This window comes from Ictidomys tridecemlineatus, chromosome 1 (assembly GCF_052094955.1).
Source record: "Ictidomys tridecemlineatus isolate mIctTri1 chromosome 1, mIctTri1.hap1, whole genome shotgun sequence".
NCBI lineage: Eukaryota > Metazoa > Chordata > Mammalia > Rodentia > Sciuridae > Ictidomys > Ictidomys tridecemlineatus.
The window spans coordinates 70,013,975-70,040,859 of NC_135477.1; the positions used below are offsets into that span (position 1 = coordinate 70,013,975).

Consider the following 26,885-nt stretch of genomic DNA (forward strand, 5'->3'; position numbering starts at 1 on the left):
GGATTGATAAAGCCCTTGCTAAGCTTTAGATTTCCCCAGATTTGTGTGCAAAATGCGAAGACTGGTTTCATCTGTCCTGCAGGACTCTCTCAATGTGTTTTGGGCTTGTTAACCTGTTTTGTGCAAGAAGAGAACGTGGGTGGGGAGACCTGGGCCTGCTCTGAGGTCTGCAGGCTTCCAGCCTGCCTTGAGGTGTCCAGCAAATGCTGACCTATATTCCAGTGACACACACCAGATCTGAGTAGGACATAACTGCCCAGGGCGCCGCCCACCCCCTCCTTCTCCTCCTCCTTTCTCAGCCAAGAGGGCAGGCAGATCTGTACACCAAGTTCTCTCTTGTCAGCCTGATGGCGTGACAGGGTGCAGGGGGGGGGTTATTAGGAGGTGAACCTACCACGGCTTGAACCTCTGGGCCACACCACACTGTCTTCTCTCCAGGAAGAGTAGCAGTAACCAAAAGGGTGCAGAGAAGTCGATTTCTTGGGTTTGATCACATTTTTTTTTTTCCCTCTCAACCATTGTTTTTGGAAGGCTTTGCTGTGTTTCTTTAGAGTAGGCAGATGGCAGGATCCTGGAGGTGTAAAACAGCTACAAAAAACAAGATGATTCAAACAGAAGGAATATGTATAAACCCTGCTGGATCATCTCAATATTAATCAAGAGAGTTGGCGCTCCCCCTCCCTTTGCAGGATGTTTAAAGTTTTCATGCTATTTTTCTTTTTTTTCTTTTGAGGACACCATGTATAAATGGGCCATTTTTTGAGGGCTTGGCTGGGAAAACTGGTGTCATTTTGGCACTCTGCTTACTTTGAGGAGAAGCCCAATTGGAGACATCAGGGCAAGACCACTCCCTCTGAGTAGACAAGGGAAATGGAGACCCCATAGAGGAAAGGCAAAACTGAGAGCCAGGGATGGTGCCATCCAAAGTACGGGAACAGTGCCTAAGAGAGAGAATTTCCAGTTGAGTTGTGGTTTACCGCAGTGTCCTCGTGATCAGTGGAGTGGTCAGATGTCAGGGGTGACTGAAAAAAAAGTTCATTTTCCCACAGTGGCGAGAGAGAAAGAAAGAGACAGAGAGAGAGAAGGAAAAAAAAAAAACAGATTTGCCCATAAGAAACAAAGAGTTCTCCATCTGAGAGTTTGGCTGGACCAGGCTTGGAAATGGACCATCTTCCATGTGACTGTTGCGAAGTAAGCTGGAGAAGCGGCAGCAGTTGTTCCTTTTTGATTAGCGTATCATTTTAAGCTCTGCCCTCTTTTTTCCCTAATGATCACAAATAATCTTTCGTGGAGCAATGGCTCAGCCCTACAGTTTGATTGATTGATTGCAGTCAATCCCGAAGATCTGGAAGCAAGGGTCATGTGTTTGTGATTATGGAATTTGTGGGGAAATGTGAGTGAGACAGAAGGATCTCAGAGACCCTGTGCTTTGAGCTTAGGATCATAGCACTCATCAAGTGTGCTAGTCCTTCCTGATTCAACGTACTGTGCCACTTGGCCTTATGGTGGCGGCTGTGGAACCATCTTTTCAGGCTGCGTAAGTGCAGGAGAACTCCGGGATCTAAAGAGTTAAAGTGTCACTGCAATGGGGAAAATGGCTTCACCACAACTTCATCTTGAGCTTGCCTAGTTACGTATTACTCTGAGTGTGTATATGCATGTGTGTGTGTGTGTGTGTTTCTTTTTAAATACCATTCTCTTTCATTAACTCATATCCTAAAATGTCTTTATAGTTTCGCTAGCAGGTCTCCCTGGTTCACCACTGGAAATGGAACAGGGTGCTTTATTCCATCACATATGCCAGAAAAGCACTGCAGATCTCCAAGGCGAAAAAGGAACATCAAATCACTGATTGGAAGACCAAAAGCTTCACACACACACCAGGCAACCCCAAATCCCACTGTCCTGCTGCCTTTCCTTTCTGTTCATCTTTTCATTCCTAATGCATGAATCCCAATCTGATCTCCCCATCTCACTGAGCCTGGAGCACCTTGAGCAATTCAGTGGCTGTGAAATCTCCTGCCGACTTTGTTTTGGCTGGAATTGCAGCCCGCATGTGGGAGAATTAAGCAAAAAAACGTCACAGAGCTAATAGTATGCCTCTGTGCGGTGGTAGGCAGATCAGTAGAAAAAGGTGACATCATGGATAATTCCAGCACTTCAGGTCTGCAGTGCAAAGCGGCTTCCTTGCTACACATCAGAGTCAGAACCTGGATTTGAGACAAAAACAACTCTCCCTTCTCATAAATATCTGCTCTGGGGCTCAAAAATATTCTAAGTGCAATGGCTCAGAAATGGTCCCTTTCCCTTGGAGACCCATCTGATTTTCCAAATCCAATCACAAACTTTTTAATAGCATGTCATGAACCTCTCAGCTCATTATTTCTCTTCAAAGCCTTCCAGTTTGCCAGCTTAGAGCCTGTGAAGTGTTGTTTGATGATGTGCTGCACCATAAATAAGCACATAGGACATGCTAAAATCCATCCTTCACTAGTTCTGGCTTTCCCACCAGGAATACTGCCATACAATCAGGAATGTGTGATTTGCAGCAATTGCTCTGAATTGAGAGTTTTTTTTTTTTGTTTAAACACATCCAGTGTGTAATGTAGGTAATATAACAGATTTATTATGTTTATATAAATCCCATTTTTTTTCTTTCTGTTCCTTCGCCTTTCTTCTCCGCCCTCTCATGGCTAGGATATTGGAAGCAAGGAAAGCAGGAATATAGACAGATCCTTTAAAATAGCAATCTCAGCTTTAACCATTCCTGACTGCAGGAAATCAATGCATTGGATAATTTACCATGTCTCTAATACCCAGCGTTCCCTCTGATGTCTTTAAGTTGTGAGCAGACAACCATTTTACATGTGTAACCAGCCATGAAGGTTAGCCTACAGAATGGAGGTTACTGTTGTAATCAAATAAAGCTCACACAAGCTAATCTGACATGTGTTTTGACTATTTTTTTCTTTTACTATATGGTAATTAGGCAAACACAGTAAGCAGCTGACCCAAGTTACTGTCATTTGTATTGTTTTGTTGCAAATCATGGTGAAATGAAGATAGTTTTTGGCCAGAGACATAAGAACACTTAAAACCTAATCTGTATCAGCCTCCTTATTCTGTAAGTTGCTGAGGAAAATTTATGCAGAGAGAACAATGCCTTACAAAGGAACATTTTATTAGTGCCTGGGGTTGTCAATACAAAGCTCGTTGCATGGCCCAAGTAAGCAACACTATGGAGACTGCATTCTGTCCCAGGACTAGGACCCAAATAGTCCAGATCGCACTATTCAATGTTAAGTCTGTGGTCTAGCAGCAAAGGTGTCACCAAAGAGTTTATTAATAACATACAATCTTGCAATTCCTTATCCCTACCATAAATCTTGCTGCAAACACAAATTACTAAATCCTCAATGATTTCTATGAGCTTTCAAATCGGAAAAGTCAATCTATTTGGTTTTCCTCACCTAGATTGGCAGCTCTCAAAGTGTGGTCCCTGGGTCAGGGTCATTAACAACCACTGGAAACTTGTAAGGAATACGGGTTCTGAGGCCACAGATAGACCTACTAAATTGAGAACTGAGGGTGCAGCCTAAGAGTTCATGCGTTAAAAGTCCATCCAGGTGATTTTGATGCCATTTGAATTTGAGAATCACTACTCTAGGTCAGAAGACCTCAAGCTTTCACATGCATTCAAATCCCTTAGGGAGCTTTAAACCTTCTCTCAGGTTGTACTCCAGATCAGTCAAATCTAAATCTCTAGGGGTGAGATGCTGGCATTAGTAGTTTTTAAAAATCCTTAGGGGATTCCAATGTGCAGCCAAGTCTGAAAGCAAGTGTTTCTGAAACTTTAGTGAGAATTGGTAAAAACAGCCATGGGGTCTACCGTACTTCAACTGTGGGCTCCAGGTAGTAAGGACCAAAGTTTGAGAACCACACACCACTGCCAAATATGGCCCAAAGACCAGAAGGAAGATCAGCATCCAACCTTGTGGTGGGAGCTTTCTAGAAATGCAAACTCCCTGACCCCACACCAGAACTATGACTGGGAATCTCTGCACATGAAATACAGATAAAGAACTCCTAGTGGTTCTCATGTACACTGATGCCTGAGATCCGTTAGACCAATTTCTTTGTTTTTCAGCTATCAGAGCTATCCTTGTATAACAATAAACAAGAGGTGGTTACCAAAGTACAGGCTTATTTATCTTTTCCTACAATGGCCTATGTGTTTTATTCAGAGTCTCTGATTTTGACCAGTCTTGCTAATTAAGAATGGTGCATAAAGGCAGAAAGAAAGAAGAGTCTTGAACTTCTTATGAACATCAAAGGCAATAATATTTCACAGTTTCCCAGTATCTCTAAATAGACTGTTTGATAGTTTTCCATGTCCCCAAAGCCACACCAAGGACAGACTCAAATTACATTATTTCACTAATATATTAAGTATCCTCTGATACTTATTATTAGACATGGTACAAGGCCCTAAAATTTGGCATAGGGGCAAGGATGATATTAAGCACATAAATACACAAATAAACATGTAATTATAGCCATGATATTGTGATAAAGCACCCTGAAGGAAATACACAGGCCAAAGAGAAGTTGCAATCCTGGACCAGCCTTACTCTTGAGTGACATGTGAGCTGGGGCCTGAAGAGTAAGGAATTAATCAAGCAAAGCAGTGGGAAAGTCAAGTTAGAGGAAAGGTATGTGCAAAGGTCCTAAGGTGGGGAGCTACTTGGTGAGTTCAAGTTGCTCAAATCAGATGAGTATGGCCAGAGTGAGGGAGAAGGCAGAGAGGAAGATGAAGCTGGAGAAGGCAGAGATTCGTTCATGCAGGACCCTGGTAAGGAGAAGCAATTTTATCCTGCAGAAAGAAACACACACAAATAATAAAGCATAATTATGATACATAAAGTCCATGGCTTCATCTGTGAAATCAGAGACTGCTTCTCTGAGGAAGTAACAGTCGGTTTATGAGAAGAAGATAACTAGGTAAAGAAGGGAAGTGGGTTCTGAGCAGAGGGAACAACATATACGAAGCCCTTAAGGTAGGAAGAACACGTTTAGTTTGTCAAATTGGCTGACAGAGCTGGACAAGCCTTACATTGAGTCCCTGATCTGCCATTTATTGTGTGCCCTTAGGCCAATGACCCTCTCTGAGTCCTAATCTCCTCATCTGTAAAACGGGGATGATAACAACAGTACCTGCTTCATAGGATTGTAGTGAGGATTAAGTGAAGTAGGTTAAAATCTGGCACATAATAGATGCTTGCAGTGGGCAGGATAGTGCCTGTGTCAGAGATGTCCGTATCCTAATCCCCAGAACTTGAGAACATGTTATGCCTCAGGGCAAGGAGATATTAAGGTTGCATGTGGAATTAAGGTTGCTAGTCAGTTGACCTTAAAACAAGATTATCCTGATGACAAGGGAGGGCCCAAGATAATCACAAGGATCTTTCAGATGTTGAAGAGGGGAGGCAGAAGAGTCAGTGTGGAATGATGCCGGGGGGAAACTTGACATGCTATGGCGGGCTTTGCAGATGGAAAGGGGCCACCAAGTAAGGAGTGTGGGAAGCCTCTGTAAGCTGCAAAAGGGGGGACTCCAGGGGAGTTTTACCTGGAGCCTCTGGAAAACGACACAGCCCTACTGACCTGTTGAAGTTCATCTCATGAGACCCATTTCAGATTTCTCACCTCCCAACTGCAAGATAATCATTTGTTTAAAGCCATAAAGTTTATGACAATTTTTAAATCCACTACCTTAATGAATGCATGGCTCTTTCATAAGTGTTATACAGATAGCTGTGTAGGTCTATCCTCCATAGGATACAGGAACTGTCCAAGTGGGTGACATTCAGGGTTGTGATTACGGTAAGATCCAGCAGCAGACCTTAGAATCTTGTAAAGCCGGGGTCTTGAACACTCACTCAAAGCCCTTAGACTAAAGTGAATTTTTCTGGAGTTCTGGCCATATATACTTTTGTTGATGATAAAAGCAGTGTTTAAAGGAACATTTGGGCAGTGTCTTGGGGCAGCTAACTTGAGTAATATCAAAAGTGCTGCGTCTACTCTGCAGACGGGAGCTGTGGATGTGATTTACCCACTGCATTTCAGAGCCTCGGTCCCTGTCCAGGCAAGAGTCTCAGGGGGTCTGTCTCTGGGGTAGGAGTTAAGCTCTCACAATGCTCACAAAGTTGCTTCATAAGTCTTTGGCTTTAACATGACAGTGACCATCTGTCCTACCCAATCCCTGAGGGAAACATTAGAATAAGCAGCACATTGACATTCAAGCTAGCAGAAGCAGGGTGCCAAAGACTAAATGGAAAGACTTTTCCCGGGTCATCCTCACTGGGCCCAAGGGTGGGAACTGGGGACAGAGTGCCAGATGGGCTCAGAGGCTGCTGGAGGGGGCGTGAGATTCTTTGTTTCTATAGAATGTCTGTAGGGCCTTTGGAAACTGTCACCAGTCTTGCCCCCCAAAACCACTTGGTGCCTTTTCACAATGTGCCCAGTGCTTATTTATTTATTTATTTTTTAATTACCAAAGGAGTTTTCTAGTAGCTGCCTTGTCTCCAGCCTGGAATTTACTGATGTTCTGTGAAAACACGATGGAAGCTTCAGAATTCTGAGCCAGGAAGAGAGGGCCTCAGTGTCCACACATTGTGAAGAGCAAGAGACTTGGCCTCCAGCACTGGGGGCATTTTTTGGCCTCCCCCTCCCCTTTTTGGACTGGGTCTGCTCCCTTGGGGCTTGGCTCTCAGCCAGTTGTCAACTAATCCCTGCTAAGGTGTTAGGTGGCAAAGGCTCAAGGGTTATTAATCCTTGTAGGAGCTTTCCACATTCAACAGAGTTTTGTTATTAAATCAAAGGGCATTAAAAAATCATCACCATAGCATAACAACAATTTCTTTGTGTTCCCCATAAATCTTTATAGCTTATGATCATAATATGTATGAAATATTTTTTTTTCATAAGGAAGGGCATTTTGTGTATTGCTTCACATTTTTAAATGTTCCTTTTTCATGATCCTAGTAGTTTGAAGGTGATTTTTGCAGCATCTGTCCATCTTGTGACGATCTCTCTCCCACATCTATTTTCCCTCCATGTCTGTTGCCTTCTGGGGGCCATGGAGTCATTTGACCCCTGCCTCTGTGCACGTACCACCCTCACTAAGTGAGTGAACAGAAGTAGCTCCAATTCAAGGTGAGTTCCTCAGAAACTTTCCCCCAGAAGTGTGAAATTGAAGACAGGAAAAGGACTCACGTTGGTCTCTTTTTGGAGTAGTTGAACTTACAGCAAGCTAGTTTAAGGGTCAGGAGGTAGCTTTTCTCCAACCATGATGTGGACCTGAGTTAAGAAGCTGCGGGAGAGGGTGAAACAGGTGTGCAGAGAAGGGCAGAGTTGACAGAACCAACCTAAAGCCCAGGGACAAAAAAACACCTTTTTTTTTTTTTAACCTAAATCAGCTTTGTTTCATTTTTATTACTTGTAAGCAAGAGTCCAAACTAAACATAGTAATGATGATAATTTTGACTACACAGAACACTAACTATGTGTCAGAATCTTATACTTGTGTCTGATCCCTTCCACCCTAGTGAGCTAGCTCAGAGATGTTCAGCTATGTTTCCAGGATCATCCACCTCAACATTAGGGGTTTGGATCCTGGTCTGTCTGACGCTATAGCAGCTGTTATTTAACTATTCCCTTATATGGACTCCCAAGGTGTGTTAGTTAGCTTTTCCTTGCTGTGACCAAAATACCTGACAAGAGCAGTTTAGAGGAGGAAAAGTTTATTTGGGGCTCATGCTTTCAGAGGTTGAGTCCACAGTTGGCAGAGTCCATTGGTCTGAGCCTGAAGTGGGCCAGAACATCATGACAGAACATCTGTCAGAGAAAAGCTGCTCAGCTCATGGCAGCTCCAGAAAGAAAAGAAGGGGCCAGGGACAGATAGATTCCCAAAGTTCATGCCCCCAGTAACCTATTTACTTCATCCATGTACCACCTGCCTAGGTACCTCCCAGTAGTCCATTTAAATTATTAATCTAACAAATGGATTAATCCATGGATAAGGTCACATCTTTCTCTCTCAACCCAATCTTTTCACCTCTGATTATTGCTACGTTTCCTAACCCACCAGCTACAATACAAGGTAGGTGTGTCATTGCAGAAGAGGGTGAATAGAGGGAATAATTATCATGCCTTCCTGCTCAGCCCCTTCAAACAACCCCATACATATGGCACTGCCCTCCCTGTGTCCTGGCTCATAACTGTCTTCACTTAGTCTCTGGTTTCTCTCACAGGCCTTCTCTTTCTCTATCAGCAAGAGAAACCTAAGTTGAGTGAATTCCCTGTCTATGGGCATGTTTGCATGATCTACTTGTGATTTACCTAGGCATATTTCTAAGGTTTCTTCTTTCTTGATCAACCATGTGCCTGAACCACCTCTGCTTGCCTTGAGATGGTATATTCTTTTTTTTTTTTTTCCTGGCAGTGCTGGGGATTGAACTCAGGGCCTTATACATGGGAGGCAAGCACTCTACCAACTGAGCTCTATCCCCAGCCCCAAATGGCATATTCTTAAGCAGTTCAAATTAGTGCCCCTCACTCACACACTGATTCACTATGTGTACAATGTCAGTGGACTAGAGTTTTGGGTCTATCCTAATCCTGTGTATACAGAACAAATCAAACACCATGGCTGCCTCCATAGAAATCACAGTGTTGAAGACACTCCCTAACAACCCCACACATTAATACCAGTGCAGAGGCATACAACCTGCCTTGGCAGCTCCGAGAAGTGGGTAACTATCTGCGGCTGAGAAACCAAAGAAGCCTCATTGAGGAATGAATGTTGAAAGCTATGAGACTTTGCACTAACCTAAGTAGAGAAAATTCACAAGGCTTTATACAGCAATAAATCATCTATCACCAACCCATCTTGTATTGTAATGCTATTTCTCCCCATGTCTCCCTTTAAGGGTACCATGATCTTGGGAATTAATAGGATTGGCTGCAAACTGCCATATGCATTCGGAATTCCTAGCTAATCACAGAGACTTGCCTTAACAAAGAGCTGGCCTCATAATTTTCCTTAACAGCAGCTCGTATCTCAGAAGCGTCAATACAACAAAGGAAAAGAAGCCAGAAGACTTTCACATACAATTTGACATCTTCAAAGGTGACAAATTAGAATGACGACTGTATGCAGAACTTCTTTTCTTCTGGGATGAATATAGCAGAACAAAGTTTTAACTGGATCAGAAAATTGGCTTGGGGTGGAAAATAGAATTTCAGGAAATTCAGATAAAACCAGCCTGTGGGGATTTTTTTTTTTTTTTTAATTCCAGGCAAATGATTGGATATGGATATAGTCTGGGTTCCCAGCGTAGAGGCTTTTCCTTCTTGTTATTGATCTTGCAGCCATTCAATTCAGAAAGAATTTCAGCAAGGAAATGGTCACTCTTTCCCTTTACATAACATTCATAAATGTACAGCCAAATTAAATGTGTCATAGATGAAATTACCAACCAGAGTACCACCCGGCTGTCTCATGTGAGCTTGGTTTATGGATCCAGTGTTCTCCAGCGAGCATCACAAATCCACATAATGTTCCCGAGTGCTAAATTTGGAGCTCTGATTTAGCTGACAGATGTTTAAAATCACATTTAGTTGGACAACTCCCTGAGGAGGACACAGCTGCAGATGTGAAAGAGAGCAAGTTATTCCAGTTAAGGTCGGCGGGAACTCAGCCTGAAAACCCTCCGTCTCCATCCGCCTTCTGCAGACAGGATGATATGGACCAAGGATCATTTTCATGCTGATTCCACCAAATCCCATCCCCTCCTTGAACTGTTGCCAAGACAAATGTGGAGGTTGTATCTCGGGCAAAGTGTGGGGTGCTAAACTTAGCTTTAGTTGAATACAAAGGGGACTGCTAGCTCTTTGAAAGCAGGCACGAAGCCACATTTCCGAGCCTGTTTTGCCCGACTGGCGATATCTTAGGTCCGCAAATGAATGTGATCCTGGAATTTTGCACTTCGGGATCACATATTCAAATGTCAACCACTCTGAAGGGATTGAAGGGCCATTCACTCTCCCCCACTCTTCTTACATCTCAAATTGTTCCTCCTTCATATTTGAAAACCAACAAAATTAAAATTACCCCAGCATCATCTTTGCAAAATCACATACTTTAGACTTGTTTCAAGACTCAGACTGAAATGGATTTGTTTAAAAAAATTGTCTGTGTATTTGATGTGGGAGACTAGTGACCTTTGGTATTTTGTGTAAAAAAAAAAATGTTTGATGTTTAAAATTTCCTCACTGAGCTTGTATTTTTTTCTGGTCCCTTTCTGTGATTTTTCCATGCTCCATCATCCTCCACATACAAAATAAGTTCTTTATTTACTCAACAGAGGTTTTGATATAGTTATGAGCTCATCCTGATGGCCGCCTCAGATCAATACAAATCACATTATGATGTCAAAATTGACGTGATGTGAGTGTAAGTTAAGTGATTGTAAAACAATCTTAAGACAGAGCCCAAGAGACACTCTTACATGGTCAGGAGAATGGCAGAAAGGGATTGATGGAAGAACTCTGGGCATTTATATGCAGCACAGGGTGCACCAGGATTTCATTCCTAATTCAAAGATCTTATAACATCATCCTTAGAGACCACAACACCCTCAGAGGAAGTATGGGCAGCTGGCTAGGGTGACAGAGTGGGTATGGCTCACAATTTTTTAAAGCACTCAGATGAACAGATATTGCGTCAAGTGGGTGACAAACTGAGGGCACATCAAGCTTCGCCAGTGGCAATGAACCCTGGAGCCTCGTTTGTATCCAGGCTGGGCGACCAGACTAGGAAGGAGAATCAGGCATGGGGTAAGTGGGAAGCAGAAACAGAGTCTAGAGACAGTGGGAGCATCTCCGATGGCTTCGTGTGCCCAAAATTGTAATATCACCCTTCTTGACTTCCTGGAGGAACTGCCTTTTACTCCGTGACTCAGCCAATGATATAATCTTTCCTACCACGAAATTCCAGTCTGGAGTGGAAGATTATACACGGAGCCATGACCATGGATAACTTGAGGCACGTGTGAATGGAAGAAGAAAGGGGAAGGTGATTAACCTCTAAAGCAAGTGTTATTTGATTTGTTATGATAAACACTTATTCTTTTACCTTAAAAGTACATTAAATAATTAAATCAGACATGTATAAGCACACATCCTTCCCCACAAAAGTAATTCCACTAGGTGAAGAGTCAGAGTACCTTATAATTGACCAGGCAAGTCCTTTGACCTCCATGGGCACCAGTTTCCTTTTTCTCTAAGAACTCAAAGTATTTCTGGGAGAGCAAAAATGCAACAATAAATATAGATAGTACTTTAAGGAAGTATAAAGGGGCTTGGAGTAAAAAGTGTTATTGCCATTCTTCCTGGTAGGTAGTTTTTAAATATTGTTGACTGACAATGACATTAATATTAATTCCTATCAGAGATTCTAGGTATACATTTTCAGAGGACTTTGGACCCTAAGTACAAATGTCCAGGACTCTGCATTATGTATAGATCCTGTTAAATCGAATCTAACTTGAATGGTAGAAAGAACAGTCTTTGAGGTCAGGTACAAACCCTGACTCTGCTCTGGTGCCTTTGGGCAAATTAACTAATTTCTCTGAGCTTTCGTTTCCATGGCTGTACAAAGAAGATATCACATCTTCCTAGCACAATTGGGGGAAACATCATGAGATAATGTATTTGAACTGTAGAGCCCAGTTATGCATTTTAATCATGGCTGCACTAATCACTGGGAGATTTCCATGCAAACTGCAATCATTACTTGATGACTGCAAATATTCATTCTTACCTTTTATCAGTGGGCAAACTGAGGTAATGGGGAAAGTGACAGATCCCAGTTTCAAGGTGAGATCAGGGGGTGCTTAGGACCAAGTCCCAGGCCTACGGGTTGGCTATGAAGCCATGATAGGCTCCATTTGATCATCTTCTGCAGAGGTACTCTTACCTTGGGAGTTTTAGTGGCTACATCCACCCTTGTAATGTGTGGATATTAGGAAAGACAGGCTAGTCCCATCACTGGAACCTAGACAGTTCTGCTGCAATGATTGTGAGGACATGGGGGGAAAACTGTGGTTTAATGCTCTGTTGCCAGTGAGCTCAAATCCTTAAGCTGAAGAGCATTTGGGATGTCCTAGAATTCTCTGAACATCCACCCTGTGGACTTGAATCATTTTGTAATTCAAAATTTCATGTGAATAATAGCAAATGCCATTACATACTGGTTTCTACCTACTTATCATTAAAATATGGTCTAAGGCAAACCAAATTATTGTAATCATCATTTTCAAGAAGCATCTTGTAGAAAACTCAGTGATTGGCTAAGACCATTTGGTTGAGAATCATTTTTGAATGTCTCACCTTCTGTGCAGTTAGCAAAGTGAAATTGAAAAGACACAGGAAGGAGGAGCTGCCAAAGATTCCAATTCTCATCTGAGTGAGGAAGAAAATCCCCATTTCCAACCTGGCAGAAGACATCAATGTTGTGAAGAAGATGACAGAAGTATGGCCAACAAAAATGCAAGGATAACTGAAGAGAAGATGAGGCAGGTGGGAAGTGGAATTCATGAAGAGAATTTGAGCTGAGGGTGTGTGACTCAGATGTAGACACTATATGGTGGCTGGAAAGGGTCATGTGGTATCTCTGAATGTCTAGAACAACTTTGATATCTGAAGGAAATCCAAAAATCTTAAACCATCAATGGAATTCTCATGCATGTCAACCTGAAGAATTCTTCTTCTTCCTAATAATATTGTTGGCAACAACAGGTTTTATACAGTCAAAGTTATTTACTGTGAAGCTAATGAAGCCTACCCTCCATCTTCTCTGCCTTCTAAGGTCTCATATTGAATTTTGTTTGTATATATATATATATACAAAATATATATCATATATATATACAAAATATATTATAAAATATCATATATATGATACTTTTTTTTTTTTACTTTTTCTTAAAGAAGCCTTCTTCTCCCCCTTCACACTTATACTACCTCAAACTGTATAAACTCATGCTGTGCAAAACCTGGACTGCCCTGAGTGCACTGATGGGGAAGTATGACAACATGGTGAAGGGTACAGCTCTGAGATCAAACTGACCAGAGTTCAAGTCTCAGCTGAACTATTCGCTGATTGGATTAGTTAGTTGAATTACTTAAGCTTTCTGAGTCTACGTGTCTTCATCTGTCCAAGGAGGAGAATGGCATAATATCTTTTTGCTCCCCCCCCTCAGCCCCAGCAATACCTTCCTGATACGGTTATCCTATGTATAAAATGAGATAATGCAAAAGGACCCAAATAATTCTGGTTATTATAACTAATTTATCTTTCCCTTTCAAGTAAGAGGAGAGTCTGGGATTACTCACAGGTGGCCTGAGAGGGGAATTAATCAATCATTCTTTTAGGGCTAGGATTCCTTTCCTTCATCTCCCCAGTAGGCAGCACAAAGCAGTTCACATCAGAGAAATTCATTCAGAAAACTTCACAAGGATTAGAAAAGTGATTGTCATTTCTTGGGCTTTTTTATATATGGCACTTTACCGACCAAAAGATAGACTTGTAAAATTTGATGTGTATGTGCAAATTCCAAGTGCTTTCTCCCCAGGCCATATAGTCATGTGACAGTAAGCCACGGGTCCCCTGAGCGGGCAGGCAAGTCACTTCCCAGGAAGGCTCACCCTCTCTAATGATAATGGCCCTCCTCTCTGTAGGCTCCGCTGAGAATGAATGCTGGATGTGTAGCAGGTTTGTACAAAAAGCCCCGTGAATAAAGAAATACAGGCCAGCGGAAAAGCACTCTCAAGGCTTGTGTTCTTCAGAACTTTGAAACTCCAATGGTAACATCTGGGTCACTGACGAGGCTGCTCCCAAAATAACTCCCCTGATTCCTGGTCAAAACAGAGGGCTTTTCCCCTTTATGGTGAACACAGCATGCTGGATGCCCTGTGTTCCCAGAATGCTTTGCCCTCGGGGCCAGGCAGCTCCATTTCTAATGCCTCTGCTTTTGAAAGGGGTGTGAAATTGTTCTCTTTCAACTGAACCCAAAGCCTAGAAGTTGGGGTGGGACTTGGTCTCCCAGACAGATTCTATTGTGGTTTCCACTGTTTTATCATGTCACAGTTCAGACTCCTACTTTCAAGGCAATCTCCTTTCTTTTGAGCATGCATGTGCGCACACATACACACCTTATGTCAAGCAACTTCCCTTATAAAACTACCCGCAATGTCCAATGTGTCTGTTAGTAGGTACAACACTCAGATCCTCTTTTAAGAGAAACTGCTGTGAGGAAGGTAGTTGGCTGGTAGTCGGCCACTGAGCACAAGATCTGGCCCATTTCTTCCTGGGCCATTTTCTTCCTCTAGGAGGCAATTTTTGCTCTGGGGGCTCTCAAATGGCAAAGCTGAGATCATTTTGAGGTTGTACTATAGGGATGGGCTCTTCCTGTGGAGACCCCCTTCATTCCTTCTTTCCTGGTGCAGGTGTCAGACCTGCATCGCCATCTGAATATCATCCCTGCTTATTTTCTAAAGTACCCAAACAGATATATACTGTAAGTTGTTTTCAATGAGTTACAAATCTTTGAGGGCAAAGATGCTGGACACTTGGTGGATGTTTGAGGACACATTATTTCAAACTCAAGAAGCAACATACATAAGATGCTATAAAACCAAAGGAGTGGCTGCCCTCCTGGAGAATAACCCTACCAATTTGTAAGTTAAGCTTAACCAAGGAGAGTATAAAACCTACAAATTGAGGGTATCTGAACAATAAAGTCAAACCTTCATATTTTGAGTTTGGGTACATTTTCGAAAAGATCGTCGTTGGTGGGAAGCCTCAGAAAGGAGGCAGAGACAACAGGAGGAAGGGGGAACAAAAAATCCGAATGGGATGTATCTAGGAAGACACATGACTCAAGTGTCTTCTTAAGGGACACAGAAGTCACACTGAAGAGAGGACACAGCCTGATGGGGTTGGGCTGTTCTTAGATAAATTTCAATTTTAAATATTATGAGAAGAAAGCAGTTCTATGAGTTTATAATCATAAGGGGAAAACTTTGGGGTAAGTTTTGCTAGTAAACAAAAAAGTTCTGTGAATGGTTGACACTGGTTGAAGGATGCATGAGGGACGGTATTTTCTTTGATTTTCTACTCTCCTTAGGCTTTGACTTTCTTTTTGATTTTTCTATTGAAGCAATACCAACTAGATTTCTGTTCAGGCTTGCTTCCAGTTCTAAGTTGGATTTCAATATCTACTTTCACTCCATTAGGGCTTTTCAAGGGTGCGGTTGCTGGTGTTTTGGACAGGACTACCTTTCATCGGGCAGAATGATCTTAAACCCTTCAGATCATTTAGTATCCCTGGCCCATGCCCATTAAAAGCCAGATGTCACCAACAAGTAAGTTCTTCATATTTTTCCAAATGCCCTCCCACCTCCAGGGCTGAGGTATTATGATTGATTAAGGAAAAAAATGGAATTTCCCCTGACTAGACTTGGCTGTGCAATGGGCCGGTTGGTGGGATGGGGTGGGGGTAGGGCTGGAGGATGTGTATTGAATCCATAGCTCCCATCTGTTGTATATCTCTCTCATTAGAATTAGAGTTTCAAAATCAAATCAAGTTCACTTAAGCTAAATCAGAACCTTATTAATTCATAAAACTAAAATGGCCAGGTCGGGGTTCATGGTGCAATGATGTCATTAGGTTTGTTTGTCTCCGTCTCTTGGCTCCACTTTTCATGGTGTTAACTTTATTCTTGAGCTTGTGGGCTCCCTGGCAGCTCCAGGTTTGCCCCATAAAAAGGCACAGCTATAGCAAATCTAGCCTTAATTCTTCTGTTTCTAGTCCAATGGGAAACTCTTTTTTGGGGGTTACTGAAGATTGAACTCAGGGGTGCTTAAACAAGGAGCCACATCCTCAGCCCTTTTTACAAATTTTTATTTTGAAATAGGGTCTTGCTAAGTTGTTTAGGGCCTCACCAAGTTGCTGAGGCTGGTTTTGAACTTGCAATCCTCTTGCCTCAGCCTCCTAAACTGCTGGGATTACAGGCATGTAACACCACACCCAGAAAGACATACATTTTGTAAATATTAAGGCCTTTTTGGTTTCCAGGAGCGAGACTATCTCTTTGATTAGAGGAAAGAGATAATGACACCTACCTCTACCCATAATCTCTGTCCTTGCTACTCTGTAGTGTCTTAGAGCTAGGAAATGCAAATTTGATCGGTTTGAACTCCTTGTGTGGTCAGGTTCTGCCTTCTGGTCTCTCTTATTACCTTTTATTCTGAGGATTTAACTGCATTTGCCTCAGCATTCAGGTTAGGCACTCCATCAGCAATTTAGGAGCCAACTCTTGCTTGTTAGATTCAGTCTCAGTTTGCTACCTTGTGTCTCAGTGTTTCCTAAACTGAAAGTGGTAACCTGGAGTCTTTTGAGTCAGCGGTATTCTTCTGAGAAAGGAACTTGTGCTTCCCTCCATGAACAACTTGAGTCTTGCTCTACCCAGCATCCTCTGAGAACTCAGCACAATACTTCTCAAATAGCAAACGCTCCACATGTTTGCCGAGTTGAATCCATAACCAAAATCTGCAGCAAGAGGAGGAGGAGGAGGAAGAGGAGGAAGGGGAGGCCCTTGCATTTTCAGTTCATTTTCTTTGCTAGTTGGTAGGAGACCACATTTTTCAAATGCTAATATCTCAATACCGGACAGGAAATAACACAATCCCAACTCCTGAGCAAATGGAAAATACCTTTTCTGGATTACTTTAAAGGGAACGGATTTCTTCATTTGAAGTGTGAATAAACCCTTGCTTTGGAGGCTAGAACCAGAAATTTCTTTGGGCTTTTTCTCCTCAGACTTCTGGAGAGCCAGGCTTCTGCTGCTTCAGGTGGCTTCCATGTTGTTAATGCATAAATCGCTCTTGGCGGGCTGGTAGCCTCTTTGATATTCTGAGGTCTAGCAAAGATTTAGCTCCAAGGGTCAGCAAGAGGTCACACTCTTGATCATTTCCTCTGTTATTTATCTTTGGCTTGTGGTATTGTAGCCTGTCTTTGATGGAGGGCATTTTTACCACAACTGTACAGAATCAAGCATCTCAGTGATTTGGTTTGAGGTAGAAGAGGCTTGGCTTCCAATGCTGTGAAAATGCTCCTGAGTACCTCTGAGAATGTCTAGTGCTGTCCTTCTCAGATGAGCAAATTTGTATCTGGGGAGTTTATGGTGGCACTTCCCAGACTTGGGTCAGGAAAGGAATCATACTGGTGAGGACAGCAGTTTTTGATTTGAGTAATTCCATTTTCAGTTCCTTATGAGACACTCTCTTGCTTGATAAAAGCAGCTTGTCTCAGGACTCTGGAGGGCATCTCTACTTTTTCTACCCTGCTTATGACTCACCTGTGATTGCCCTCCATGCACCCGGGGAGCTGGGGATGGGCATTTATGTTGAACTAGCCTTTGGATTTCTCTTCTTAGTGACAGCAGAACTTCCGCACCAGCTCACAAGTAAACCACAGTAACATCCCTGGCCTGCTTAGCTCAACAGGCTCTTGGGTTCCCAGAGTGCCTGGGTGGACTTCTCAACTTGTCTCACGGGTTTGTTCACCCCATACTGCTTCATTTTGATTAAGACAATGGGTATCTCTTATCTGGGTCACAGTAGGGGTTGCATGTGGTTTTGACCTGCTATAAGGAGCCTGAATCAGCACTTTGGCCTGAAAAACTGGTTATGTTTTGTTCTATGTTCCTGTTCTTCAAAAAACCAACCTCAAAAATGGCAACATTTGGTCCTAGGATTTCCTTTCATCTGTTGCTTTACCTCTGCCATTCAGTGCTGGGACAGAGAGTGTGGTGTGCCATGTCATGTCTATCAAAGAAAATGAGGCAACATGTGCTAGAGACATTGCCATCTGTGGGAGAATGCTGCTCCAGGCTCAGCCCAGAAGAAAAAGGAAGTATTATCATATCAGGGATATTCCTTGTGAGTCAACTTCCCAGAACAGACTGTCCCTCTTAAGTGGTTTCTGTGCTCCAGGATCTCTGTGCTTCCAGATTTGGACTAAGAAAGAACTTGTGTGTGCAGGGGGCTGGGAAGAACTGGATCAGCAGTGTATTTTATATATAGTATTTTCTAGTAATTATTTTCCAGATGAAACCCAGTTTACCTTGTGATGCAAGAGTTTTGTGAAATAATAGTTACTCTTTCCTTGTTTCAGTATCCTAATTTTATTTTTCATGGTCTTTTCGCAGTTATTTTAATTAAAAAAAGAAAATCTTGGCTTCCTAAATTGCCATAGTGAACCATTTACAGGTTAAAGTCCATATTTTAAAAACAACACCACATTAGTACATATAAGCAGCTCCTTAGGAATGTTTAGTATAATGTGGATTCCTGATCCCTTCTCCAGAAATGCTACTTCAGTGAGTCCAGGGCCCATGAATCTGAATTTTACATTAACCTTACTTGAATGTAACCACTATGTGACAGGAAACTGTATTGATCCCTGATATACCTTAAGTGCTTTGAATGGACAGCCTGGTATAGAATAGGTCCTTGATCACCTGTTGGTTGAATAAATGAATCCATGAGAAAATAGCCCTGATGATTTTAATTCACGTAGCCTAGAGATTGCAATTGCCTTGATGTCTTTTGATTCCCATTTTTGAAAGGTAATTTTCTTAAAACATAATTTCAAGCTTACACAAATGATGCAAAAAGGGGACAAAATCCCCATTTATCTTTGGCTTAAATTTCCAGGTTAGTCCTATTTACAGTTTTTCTTGAATTCATCTAGCCTTCTATTTTATCTACCTCTAAATAACTGTTTTCTTCTGAACTATTCAGAGTTAATCATAAACAAAATACCTTTTTACTGCTAAATATTGCAATAAGTATTTTCTAAGAACAAGAACATTCTCTCATGCACGCTACAACGCAAGGGCCAGTAGACCAGAGGTTCAATGTCCAAATTATTAAAAACAGTTTGCAGTCCTACACTTCAAATGAGTCCCCTCCAACTTCAGCCAACCTCCGTTTGCATCTTTGCATCTATAATGTGTGTGTGTGTGTGTGTGTGTGTGTGTGTGTGTTTAATAACACAGATAGGTAATCTGTAGCCCTTTGAGTCTTCAATCTGGAAGCAGCCTTAACAGTCTAAGGTGGGGGTTTTCACTTGTAGACACTTTGTCTCAGGTTGCTGAATTCACTAGGGAACTATAGACGAATGCAGATCCCCAGATCACAGTCCTGGATCTTCAATTCAGTCAGACAGGACTTGTGACCCAGAAATCTGCACTCTATCCTCTCCCCAGGTGATTCTGTGGCCCAGCCAGGGTTGGGAAGCACAGTCGGGTGACCTTTCCCCACTGTGGAGCACTCTGGATGGGGACCTCCCAGCCTCTGCTGGAACACTTCTCTTGATGGCAGACGCCTCCAGAGGTCTGCTCCACATTGGAAATTTCTGCTTGTTAGAAATTTCTTTCTGATATTAGCTTCAATAGCTTTCCTGTTGCTATAAGGCTTGGTTCTGCCCTCTAAATCAATGCAAGACAAAGCCATTTGGTGATTGCCCGTCATTGTAAAAATACAGAGAAGTATACGGAAAATAAAATAAAAAAAAAAAACACTCAAAATCCCACCACTTTAAGGGCTTTCTTTTAATGTTTTCTTTTAGCTTTTATTTATGTATACACATAAACACATATTACACACACTTTATGTTGTAAAAGAGAAAAGAGCATATTGTATTGTGGGTTTTCTTGTACTATTGTATCAGAAGTTATATTCCAGATGGACAAATGTGCTTTTGAAAGCACATTTTTTAAAATCACTACATTAAATTCCACTATTTTGATCTATTAGAAAATATTCAACCATTTCCTATTAGTGTCTATTTAGGTTGTTACCAGTTTTTCTCCAGTGTAACTAGTGCTTAAGTAAACATATTGCAGATAAATCATTGTCTGCATTCTTGAGTATTTTCTTTATGCCAGATTCCTAGATGTAGAGTCATTAAGTTAAAAAATATGCTTTCAAAAAACACATTTGAAAATATTAAAGTAAATATGATATAAAAAAAGAAAGACACATTTGATACATATTGTCATTTACTTTGCAAAGAGGTTGCAAAAGCTTTTTCTTCTGCCAGTCATTTGAAAAAATTTCTTTTTACAATTAGTCTTTTTAAAAATGATACCACTTTGGTAGGTTTGAGAGTCGCATTTCATTGTAGTTTTAACTTCTGTTTTTCTATTTACTTATGAGGCAGAATATGATTTTAAATACACAAACATATACACATAGGTACACATTTTGATCAATCATGAGATAAAACATGTTCATATGCATTTGCATTTGTCTTTTTTTTTCTGTTAAACAAGATTTCTGTTAAACAAGATTTTAAGAGGAAGAGCAATAAAAAGGTTGGCCTCATTCTTTACTTGCTGATGTATAATGCCCTTCTCTTTTCAAATGCAAATACTGTTTGGTAAGAATAGAATCACAGCTGATTTTTTAAAAGAAATAAATAGCTTGTCAATTTTCTTCAAATCATCTGTTAAATAATTCTTCCCTTGTCATTGGTTTTGTATTTCTTTCTTTATCACATTAGTGCTGTGTTATAGCTATTTATTTTTTATTGATTTGTGTCAATTCTTGGACTAATGGTAAACTGATTTATCTCCTCTAATATTTTTATAATGGATAAAATTTCTATAGTTATTACCGTATAGCTCATAACTTATTAGTTATTTTTACCTTTTAATTTTTTTCTAGATTGATTTAAAGAAAACAATTTTAGATTACAAATCCCACTGTTATTTGTGCATAACCTATATATTAACTAGGAGAAAATAAGAAAGAATTCATAATATTCAACTATCTCTCTCTAAGGACACTATGTCTTTCCACCTATTCAAATCTTTAAAAAATATTATTTAGTAAAAATATGAAAATTTTTTCTTTTATAAATTCTGTATATATTTTTCTGGGGCTATTTCTTTGTATTCTGTTTTTTTTTTCTATTAATAACATTATGCATAAAACATATTTACATTGACAATTATGGCATGTAGAAAAGCCATTGATCTTAAATGTTTATAGTTTAGCCTTTCCAGTAATTTCTAATTAATTTATAAGTTAGTTTACTTGAATTCCTGACTATAACCATATTGACAGCAATGAGTAATCATTTTGCTTTCTCAACATTCACACCCCTTATGCATTTTCCAGGTCTTAATCACACACTAGAAATTTTAGAGCATTGAGGCAAGAATCTTTAACTTTTTCCAAGTCTAATATGAAAGGTTTTACTGATTTATTCTTTCTTGTGATATTTGTTATAGTATATAATGCATGTTAAATTCTGTCACATAATTTCAGCAACTATTGAAATAATTATAAGGCATTTATTATTTCAATTATTAATATTTATTCTTTTAGCTCTTTCCTATTTATAGAACTAATTTGTCAACTGAGTGACATTGCCTTTTTTTCCCTCCACAATGCATTCACTAATCTGACCATCTTTTGGTTCACAGTAAATAGATTATTTCCTAAAGGGTAAATAAACATGGCTTACTAACATGGTTAAAGTGTATGGTGCACATTTGAGGTTGACAACTGTCTGGTAGAAATGGGTCTGACTTTAAGCCTAACTCCTGTTACCTTTAGAACAATTTTAATAAAGAATATCAAGAAAATAAAAATATTAGCCAATTAACCCTGATTGCATGTTGCTGGTTAGTGATAAACCACAATAGCAGAATATGCCACGATAGTAGCCATGCTGATTAAAATTTTCAAAAGAACAATATTATTCACCTTCCCTACCACCACTGTGGCACATACATGTGCATATACAAACACCAAGTAGACAGAGATGGCCCCTGTTACATGTCGTATATCTAGGATAGTTTTCTCTTGTTTTAAGGAATGTAGTACTCATTTTCACTTAGATTTTGATTCTTTAAATCATTTGATTATTCAATAAAAAAATTATTCAAAGGGCTAATATGTGGTATTACTAGGGTTTGAAGATATACTTTCGGTAAGTCTCACATGATTTTTGTTTTTGTAGAGCTTATACATTCACAGGTAAGACTCAATTTTTCCCCCATTTTCTTTTATTTGTACCTTGTCAGACTTCAAATTGTTAATTGTCTATTTTTTTTTCTGCGTTAGTTACATAATCCTGTATAGTTTCCTAATTGCTGATGGTCTGAATGTTCTTGAATCCTTCATTCAATGGCCCATACTTTTTGGACACTGGAGATTTTAAGGTGAAGAAAAAAGACAAAAATCTCTGTCTCCAAAAAGCTTACTACATTTTAATGAAACCCTGAGATCAAGACTTTGCAAAATCCATTCAACTTTATTATACTGTCTATATCATTGGCACTAAAGTAAAAAAGAAAACAGTGAACCAAGCATTTTGGAAAGATAGTAATGCAAGAGTTAGTGCAAAAAAGGATTTCTAGTTAATCAGTATTTAAATTGAAGTTCACATAACCTTCTTTTCTAGGTAACTCAATTATTCGTAATTTTAATTTCAGTATATATGACTCCAGCTTTTCAAGTAGAACACCATAAAACAGACTCAGCAGGTTTCTGTACTTAGATTTACTTTTCTACTTGAATTTCTGGCTTTCCTCAGCAGAAAATTTGAATAGTATGTAGCATGTTAAGAAGTGAAATACATGTGTTTATTAGGCTATTTCAAATGGTAGAGCAGCTTTCCATCTCCCCCTCCATTTCTCCACCAAATAATGGGAAGCAGCATAAAGTAACAGCTTTGAGATTACCTAATGACTATAAATAGAAATGATGTATGGAGAGTGTAGCTACAGCTGAGATTACTGAAGATTTTTCTATATGCAGAGCACAATACTAAACACCATCAGAATAATCCTAAAGTAGGTAAAATTAGTATCCACATTTTATAAATGAAGACATAAGACATAAGAAATTGGTCCAAGATTTTACATCTAGTAAGTAGTGGATTCAGATGTCATGAAAACCGCCGGGAACTGAGTTTTTTAAAATGAAGGCCAGGGACAGGAAATGAATCTGCATACTTAGCCAAACATGTTAAGAATGTGAACTAACTCACTCCTAGTTTTCACAGTGTTTCAGAGATTAAGTAAATAATCTTCAGCAGAATCCAATCCAAGCGTGCAATTCTTTGCATTCAGTACATACACTTGCTAAGAAAAAAAGACCATTTGTTAGAATGCTTCTATTTCATATCATCCTTATGCCTGGTAATGACCTTTCCTGGTTTCTTTCCAAGGTACACTGGAGCACACCGAATTTTCTCTAAGTGGGTTGTCTCTTTATGGACTGGAACAGGAAAAGAGGAAGATGCCATAGTTGATGGCAGGTAGAAGCTGCTATTCTGTTTCATAGAGTTTGTAAGTTCCAGAGTTCCACCATAGTTTGCCTTCAGCGCATAAATTCTCCTATCGGGAAATGCCAAAGAAATCGCCTTCCCAGAGGCCTCAGAGACACCAGGAGGATCTTCTCAAACCTTTCTTCCTTCTTCCTCCTTCCTTATCACCAACATCATCATAAGTTATCATTTATTAGCACTTAACTGTGTCCATACTCTCCTAACACATACTTATATGCAACTTTAAGCCTTGTAACTACCTTATGAAGTAGCTACCATTAACTCATTTTTCAGATGAAAAAGGAGGTTAAGTGGGATTGTTTAAATGCCTGAAGACCACACTATGAGGAGCAAAATCTTCTCAATATTAAAAAGTAGATCTATTAAACCCCAAAGGACATGTTCTTAACTGCAAAGTTACATGTTTGCCTTAAAGAATTTATAATGGGGCACAGGATCAAGGAACAATGTATCAGGTGTGTGCATCTAAAATAATCCTGCATTTACATAAAGTGATAGGAGTGAGATTTGGAATTTTTAAATCTGGGGTCCCTAGACCCCTGAATGTCCAGAAATAGTTTTATAGGGTTTGTAATCTCCTAAAACAGGAGTAAGTAAACTTTTTCTTAGAGGGCCATATAGTAACTATTTAAGATTTTTCAAACAACAAGGCCTATATCTGAAACACTTTTTATAGTTTTGTAGAGCAAAAAACTGCCATAGACAATAAGAAAAGAGTGGGCCAGGCCTGTATTCCAATAAAACTTTATTTACAAAAAGAAGCAGCTAGTTAGTAGGCCTTCAATGGTATGCGAATTCTATGGCCATACATGTATGGTTGTTTCTGTTATTGTTATGAGAAGATTCATAGCTTTCTACAGCTTCTCAGATGAGTTCAAAGTTTAAGTTGGTTAAGAACAACTGGTCTAAATGGTCTCCTGATGGCTCTAGGCTTAGTCATTTCAATGCCTTTTTAATTAACAATCTCTTAGAGATTCTTTCTCCTTAGCAGATTCTTCTGATGGATTCTGCTGTGATATCTGAAGTACATGATACTTACTGTTTAGAAGGAAATATGGGCTACACAACCATTTCACCTTCTCCAGGCTAATCGGGTCAGAGGATTCTGGCTAAAATACAGTACATTCTAGATTGGAATAGAGCAGCTTAGTCTCACCAGATAGCATGAGGTTTGTTAGGGCTCTTTCCTCTTGCCGTAGCATACTTTCTGAGGCTTCTCCATAGAAACAACTAGCTTGTCATGATTATACCCATATGCAGTTTGGATTCCTGAAGTCAGCTAGGTCTGCCCAGTTATGATGTAAAGGGGAAAGAAGCTGTCTGGTGCCTTTGACTGATGTATCTCTGTGTCTGTTCAGGGACCCTCTGTTCCTCAAGGAAACATTTCTCTTAGGACTATCTAGCATCTTATTCATTGCCTGCACTGTACCAACATGTATGCCATGGTTTGGATATGGGTTGAGTGTCCCTTAAGGATTCATGTATTGGAAAATATGATCATCAGTGTGGTGATGTTAAGAGGTAGTGGGGCCTTTAAGAGGTGGAGTCTAAACCAGGCACAGTGGTACACAACCATAATTCCAGTGACCTAGGAGGTTCAGGCAGGAGGATCACAAGTTTGAGGCTCTCCTGGGTAATTTAGTGAGATTCTTTCTCAAATTAAAATAAAAAGGATTGGGGATGTAGCTCAGTGGTAGCCTAGCATGTAAGACTGTTACTTGTCCCTTGCTGGCTTCTTGTCTCCTCTCTCTCTTCTGTATTCCCACTATTTGTGATGCTCTGTCCTGAGGCCTTCACCAGAGCCAAGATGAAACCAAATCTCCAAAAGTGTGAACAAAATCAACTTCTTTTCTTGGTACTCAGCCTCAGATATTTTGTTATAGTAATGGAAAACTGACTAATGCAATGTACCTTTACCCTGCCTCCCACTCCCTGGGTCTTGCCTTCCCTAGGTAGAATCTTGGGATGGGTATTGCTGGTTATATTGATGGGTATTCTCCTTTATATCTGCCAGAGAACTTGGCACTATGCTTTGTACATATGTGATAGGAGGAGTAAAGAAGTAGAGAAAAGAAACTGTACAAGTTTTGTTGTTGTTGTTGTTATTAGCACTGGGATTCTTGAAAGCTACAGTCAATTTTAAATTCTTGCATCTCTTTTGAAAATCAAAACGAGGGTCATCCACTTGAATAACAAACAAAATCAAGAATTTTAAATTGTAGGAACAAAACAAAACTCTGATACATTAAAATAAGGAAGTACCAAATACTATGAATCATAATATAATTACGTTATATTCCAGGTTTTTCTGAGATTGGAGAATTGAGCATAGGAGAAAAACGGAAGAAAAAAATTAAAAGTAGGAAGAAATGGCAGAAACTGGGAGAGAAGAATGAAACAGGGAGAACAAAGACACAAAGGGAAATACAGACAGAAGGATGAACGCAGAGCAAGTCTGTAGGCCAAACAGCTACTGCTGGGTGGAAATTCAGTGTCATTAGGATGCAGCTATTTCTCACAGTGAGTGCCCCCCAAAGAAGGAAATAAACCAGCGAATGAAAATAACAGGAGTATAAATCATTTAGCCAGTACTTCTGGAGACTTTGCTCCATTTTAGACTCTGATATATATCACATCAGGATTAGTGTTAGTTCTCTGAAATGAAACATCAATAAGAGGACCACATGGTGCTGACTGTACCCCCAACTAATATTTCAGCTCAGCTTTAATTATCATGTTCATCTGGCAGCAGCATGGTGCCAGTAAATAGCAACGAGTCATGGGAAGCCTGGGTTCTCGTCCTGGGATATTATTGTATGACCTTAGCTGGCCAAGTTCTCGACTCAGTTTCTTTATTTGTTTGATATGAACAAGAATTCCCTGTTCTGCTTATTTTGCAGGATGAAAAGTGGAAAAAAATATATATATATATACTCACATGCTTGGATAAGTATAAAGGCCAAATAAATGTAAAACTGACCTGTTCTCTTAACAAAGTAGTGGGTAGGCGGGGGGTGGGGTGGGGGTGGGGGGGTGGAGATGATGACATTTCGTGCAGAAGTCTTGGTGACTCAATGAAGTGTCTTTTTTTCCCCTCAGTAATATGTGGTCTGGGATTATTACTGCTTTCTCAACGTTTTTGAGGCATACTTTTCCCCTTTAGAAATGCCAAAGGTGAAAAATACTATTCCGCTGCTATAATTTGTCACCCTTGCTGCCTGTGCAAGACGTGCATAGACAGTTTAGTAATTAAGCTTTTCAACACTGCATCATAAAGTTTTATTCTGGCAAAGGCTATATTTATCAGCTAACAAGTATTAAATCACCCCACCGCTCAAGCCGTTTCTCACTTGAATATGCTCCTTTCAAAACAGAGCAGCTTTCCTTGGCTGG

The 26,885-nt window shown here is 40.2% G+C and overlaps 1 protein-coding gene across 7 annotated transcripts in view; it reads right to left on the bottom strand.

Moving 5' to 3' along the window:
• The window catches only part of Rnls (renalase, FAD dependent amine oxidase), a 387,611-nt gene that overhangs the window by 65,958 nt on the left and 294,768 nt on the right, over positions 1–26,885 (bottom strand). For 5 of the 7 annotated variants that reach the window (XR_013436093.1, XR_013436085.1, XR_005728657.2 and 2 more), the window contains one exon: positions 395–588. The exons of the other annotated variants lie outside the window; for them this stretch is intronic. Coding sequence is in view for 1 of the 5 variants with exons in the window: in XM_040273777.2 (XP_040129711.1) it covers positions 395–588 (194 nt within the window). In the remaining 4 variants the exon portion in view is untranslated. The remainder of the gene's footprint in view (positions 1–394; positions 589–26,885) is intronic. 7 annotated transcript variants of the gene reach the window in all.